At 40.9% G+C, this 6,000-nt stretch overlaps 1 protein-coding gene across 1 annotated transcript in view; it reads left to right on the top strand.

Moving 5' to 3' along the window:
- Window positions 1-6,000, top strand: part of LOC143923414 (serine protease 33-like) — a 29,520-nt gene that overhangs the window by 9,372 nt on the left and 14,148 nt on the right. Inside the window, exon 2 of the mRNA XM_077447071.1 lies at window positions 1,094-1,292. Coding sequence (XP_077303197.1) covers window positions 1,094-1,292 — 199 coding nt within the window. The remainder of the gene's footprint in view (window positions 1-1,093; window positions 1,293-6,000) is intronic.

The raw sequence follows: 6,000 nt of genomic DNA, 5'->3' as shown, positions 1-6,000 counted from the left end.
GGGTTGTCAGCACCCAAGGCAAGACAAGTAATTTGCGCCCCTAACCCATGGACACTCCCTGAGTCCCCTCCACTTGTACGGTATTAAAACCCCTTATGGTTCTCTTTGTTCTTTCTTTTCCTTTTATCTCCTTCTATCCTAATTTCTTATTTTTTCCCCCATCTCTCTCTCTCTAGCCATCTTTCTTGTTCTTTCTCTCCCTTTCTTTGTTCCTCCTCCTCTTTTCCTCTCCCTTCCATGTATTTTCTATTTTTATTCCTTCTCTTATGCCTTGGGTGGTGAAGGGAATGGGATGAGTGGCAGTGCAGGGGGGGGGGGGGGGGGGGTTGGGATGAGTTCTGATCAGCCAACTTAGGTGCTCTTGATCAAGGTCATCTGTTGTTCTGAGAACTGTAGTGGGGACTTTTAATGGCAACTCTAATCACAGGTAGTGTCTCCGGCTTCACTGTGTTTCCAGCTCTGTAGTGTCTCGCAGCAGTGACACCTATGCCGAAATCAGGAGATAGGGTCTCCTCCATCCCCTCCTACTTCACATTCCTCACCAGTCAGCTGACCTCTAGTCTCTGCCCCCCACCCATGCCATGAACTGAATAGCTGGGAAGAGGCTGAGTGGGCGGCCGCGGGCTTAAGGAACAGCCCAGCTGGACTTCCACAGGCTCCAGGGACAACCCTGCTGGGCATCCGCAAACAGGCTGGTTGAGTGGTGCGGGCTTCAGGAACAGCCCAGGATTTGGTGACCCCTGGCAAATCGTCATTCGAACCCCGACGGGGTCCCCACCCCAGGTTGAGAACCACTGTTCTAGAGGGATCCCACTGGTATGGTATATACATAGTTACATTGGTACAAGCTGGAAAATGTAATGTAATTATGTAATAATATCCATACCTGGAATTCTTCTTTATATTTGTTTTTATGTTTATGGCAATTTCTCTCCCACCATACTCTCATAAGTATATTACCTGATTTATGCATGTAGCCTGTACATATGCTGGTTTTATTGTTTCTTCACCAACACATGGCTTACATGCACTGTTTGCTGATTAATTACTTTTATTTTAATGAAGTTCAACTTCTTTTCTTGTCTCCACGCAGTCCGCCATGTTCTCTCTGCGGAAAACCCTTCAGTGTGCGGCTCTCCTGTGGTCTCCTCCAATCGCATAGTTGGAGGTACAGATGCTTTGGATGGGGAATGGCCTTGGCAGGTCAGTCTGCAGCATGCTAATATACATATCTGTGGGGGTTCCCTAATCTCACCACAATGGGTGCTGAGCGCAGCACATTGCTTGGAAGGGTGAGTGCGTCTCCTTTCCCTTCTCTTCCCCTTCCCCTCCTTCTTTATGTGCACCCATCGAAAAAGAAGTTTGCCATTTCTGACCTCATTCTGGTGCCGATGCTTTTTTTTTAATGTACATTTTATAAGTCCACAGTAGACATGTGAAGAATGAAAAAATTTAGTTTTGTTTCGATTCGTTATTTACATAAATTCATTGAGTTAAATTTGTTCATTCGTTTAATTTGTTTTCGGAATTTGTTTAGTTTTCAAATCGATTCCAAAATTTTTCAAATAAATTTTGAATAGTTTTCCAATTCGAAAAATTTTCGATGTCAAAAAGTTTTCAAATAGTTTTCAAATTCAAATAGTTTTCAATTTTCCAAAGGGGATAAAATATAATAGAAAATAAAGGAACAGAATAGAAAAAAATGTATATTTTTCTACTCTATTTCTTTATTTTCTCTTTTATATAGAAAAGGTTTGTGGTTGGATTTAATTCATGGTCAAAATGTTATGATGACTATGGGATTTTTATCTGATATTATGTAATAAAATCAAATATTTTCTTAAATCACTTTGTGTGTCTGCTTACCTGGTAACAGACATACATACTGTATCTCCAATTAAAGTCCCATCATCTTTAGGAGTGCATTGTATCTCTTTTATTTCCTCGTTTTATTTTCTTTCTTTTTAACATAATTTATTGAGAATGATACCAATACAAGTTAATAATACAAGTTTTAACGTTGTATAGGGCTATCAAACTTGAATAAAGGAACTTCTCAGTTAATAATTTGGAATAACAATAGCACAGTTACCGTATAGAGAGTAATATGGGAATCTTTTATCAGTAAATATATGTGAAGAATATAATCATAACTCCTCGTTTTATTTTCTATTCTAATTTATTATCTTTGGAAATTGGAAAAACTCATCTAAAAGTTTTCGAATTTGAATCTGAAAATGGTTAGAAACTGATTTGAATTCAAATTTCCTCCAAATGTTTTTTTTCGTTATTTCTAATTGGGAAATTCGGATACATCCCAATTTCAGAAAAACAATTTTTTTTCCAGAATTTTAATTCGGAACGAAAAGAACCGCACATGTCTAGTCCACAGTTCAGTTACTATTGTAACATTTCCAATGCCTATTTTACATGCTTCACCTGCCAATATTGTCATGCATAACTGGATCAGAAGATTGGAGCACAACACCGAATATTGAAGACCAAAATAAGGCTTTATTCCAAACATGTAACAACAGCGCATTTCAGGAGCCACACTTTGCCCCCTTCATCAGGACTTAAGAAAATGGCTAAGGACTTAAACATTTAAAAAAAATCTGAATGTCAAATGTAGTGGGGTATCATTTAGCAGCTGGTGATCTATACCAAGCTTCTTTTGATATTCAGAATTTATTTGCTGTCCAAGCCCCTGGACAGCCGTTTTCTTAAGCCCTGATGAAGGCAAGGCGGAATAAAATTTGTCCTTCGAAACATGTTGGATGTTACAAATTTGGAATAAAACCTTATTTTGGAGGTGTGGTGCTTGAAACTTCCGATCCAAAGATTGCATAGAGAGAGAGAGAGAGAGAGAGAGAGAGAAAGACATTGATTTGTAGATTATACCTATTGGCTATATTCTATGCCTATTGGCTGTATTCTATGCCTTTGCATGACATCTGGTTGGGTGAGACAGAGAGTCTCAGTCATTGTTTGAAATTACTGTGTGGCATGGATTTGTTTATATACCCGACATGGCTTTATTTATAAACTAAGACATATGACTTTTATTATTATTATCAATTTATATAGCGCCAACAGTTTACGCAGCGCTTTACAATGTATAGGGGGTCAACATAATTACAGTATAATACAAAAGGTACAAGAGGGCCCGGTTCGTAGAGCTTACATTCTAAAGGGAGGGGGTGGTGGTACAAAAGGAAATAGCTGCAGAGAATTGGAGCAGTGATTTTAAGTGAAACAATAAAAATGAAAAACACCTTTAAATATAGAGCCGGGGGGGGGGGGGGGGGGATCGGGGTCCCCTTAGTTTTCCTGTAAAATAGCACATCTGTACCATGTATAGAACCTGCTGCAGCAAAATTGACCTTTATAAAGAAATCAAATGACATTTAAATTAATTGTATTATTTTAGTATTAATTTGTTTACTACAGTGGTGTGAAAAAGTGTTTGCCCCCTTCCTCATTTCCTGTTCCTTTGCATGTTTGTCACACTTAAGTGTTTCGGAACATCAAACCAATTTAAACAATAGTCAAGGACAACACAAGTAAACACAAAATGCAATTTGTAAATGAAGGTGTTTATTATTAAAGGTGAAAAAAAATCCAAACCATCATGGCCCTGTGTGAAAAAGTGATTGCCCCCCTTGTTAAAACATACTATAACTGTGGTTGTCCACACCTGAGTTCAATTTCTCTAGCCACACCCAGGCCTGATTATTGCCACACCTGTTCACAATCAAGGCATCACTTAAATAGGAGCTGCTTGACACAGTAAGGTCCACCAGAAGATCCTTAAAAGCTACACATCATGCCAAGACCCAAAGAAATTCAGGAACAATTGAGAAAGAAAGTAATTGAGATCTATCAGTCTGGAAAGGGTTATAAAGCCATTTCCAAAGCTTTGGGAATCCAGCGAACCACAGTGAGAGCCATTATCCACAAATGGTGAAGACATGGAACAGTGGTGAACCTTCCCAGGAGTGGCCGGCCGCCCAAAATTACCCCAAGAGCGCAGCGACAACTCATCCAAGAGGTTACAAAAGACCCCACAACAACATCCAAGGAACTGCAGGCCTCACTTGCCTCAGTTAAGGTCAGCGTTCATGCCTCCACCATCAGGAAAGGACTGGGCAAAAATGGCCTGCATGGCAGAGTTCCAAGGAGAAAACCACTGCTGAGCAAAAAGAACATCAAAGCTCGTCTCAATTTCTCCACAACACATCTTGATGATCCCCAAGACTTTTGGGACAACATTCTGTGGACCGATGAGACAAAAGTGGAACTCTTTGGAAGGTGTGTGTCCAAGTATATCTGGCGTAGAAGGAACACTGCATTTCAGAAAAAGAACATTATACCAACAGTAAAATATGGTGGTGGTAGTGTGATGGTCTGGGGCTGTTTTGCTGCTTCAGGACCTGGAAGACTTGCCGTGATAAAAGGAACTATGAATTCTGCTGTCTACCAAGAGATCCTGAAGGAGAATGTCCGACCATCTGTTCGTGTACTCAAGCTGAAACGAACTTGGGTTTTGCAGCAGGACAATGATCCTAAACACACCAGCAAGTCCACCATCGAATGGCTGAAGAAAAACAAAATGAAGACTTTGGAATGGCCTAGCCAAAGTCCTGACCTGAATCCTATTGAGATGTTGTGGTATGACCTTAAAAAGGCCGTTCATGCTCGAAAACCCTCTAATGTAATTGAATTAGGACAATTCTGCAAAGATGATTGGGCCAAAATTCCTCCAGGACGCTGTAAAAGCCTCATTGCACGTTATCGCAAACGCTTGGTTGCAGTTGTTGCTGCTAAGGGTGGCCCAACCAGTTATTAGGTTTAGGGGGCAATCACTTTTTCACATAGGGCCATGATGGTTTGGATTTTTTTTCACCTTTAATAATAAACACCTTCATTTACAAATTGCATTTTGTGTTTACTTGTGTTGTCCTTGACTATTGTTTAAATTGGTTTGATGTTCCGAAACACTTAAGTGTGACAAACATGCAAAGGAACAGGAAATGAGGAAGGGGGCAAACACTTTTTCACACCACTGTATATTCACACTATACTAACACTACACTAATGCTCTACACTCAAAATCACAATAAGTGAACACAATTACTCGCTAGTAGCAAACCTGAGCCCTCCTCTATCTCCATTCCATCAACATAATGCAAAAGCTTCCAGTGGGAAGGAACCTTTTATAATGTGGGGTGGAACTATGGGCACTGACCTGTGATTGGACAAAGTCATGATCAGTTAGTCCAATCAGGGCTCTGACAGTGTTTTGTGCCTTAATTGGCAGAGCCTTGCAGCAGTCAGGTGCAAAGCTTCACCCGATTAGGGCCCTAGAATGCACTGTGCAGCGCGCATTGTGAGCCACTCAGCGAGCTAACATCCCGCCGAGTGCCCCGCAAATTCGGGTGTTCGCTGAACGCACAATGTTCGGGCCAAACTTTTGCTCATCCGACTGTAGTACAGAATGAAGCTCATCACAAAAGTTAAAGTTGGGCGTAAACTTCCATCCATAAGGCTTACCTATACAGTATATACTGTAACTATCTCCTAAACAAGCACCCTTTAGGAGATTATTACTGTATATGCAGCCAGTGACATCACCGTTCCTTCAGAGTCCTGTGCCGTAAAAGGCGGCTCCCACATGCATGCGTGGGAGTGACGTCATCGCGGCTCCAGCCAGTCACACCGCCAGAGTAAGCGAACCCGAAAGGAACATCAGGTGAAAATGGGAGCACCTACAGAGGTGACAGCGGGGCACTGGAAGGCTTCGTTTTCAGGTAAGTTTAACATAATGTGCTAGTATGCTATGCATACTAGCACATTATGACATTACCTTGCAGGTTAGAAAAAAAAGCACCCAGCGGTTTACTACCGCTTTAAAGTTTCTGACAGGGCTGAAAGAGGCTTTCCTACCCATTAAAGCCCATAGCACTATTAAAAAATACCTTTCTTATTATTAATTAATTG

This window comes from Lithobates pipiens, unplaced genomic scaffold (assembly GCF_037356315.1).
Source record: "Lithobates pipiens isolate NorthernLeopardFrog02 unplaced genomic scaffold, aLitPip1_a1.2 Scaffold_22, whole genome shotgun sequence".
Taxonomy (NCBI): domain Eukaryota; kingdom Metazoa; phylum Chordata; class Amphibia; order Anura; family Ranidae; genus Lithobates; species Lithobates pipiens.
Note: the sequence above shows the minus strand (reverse complement) of the source record. Positions and strands in the feature narration are given on the sequence as shown.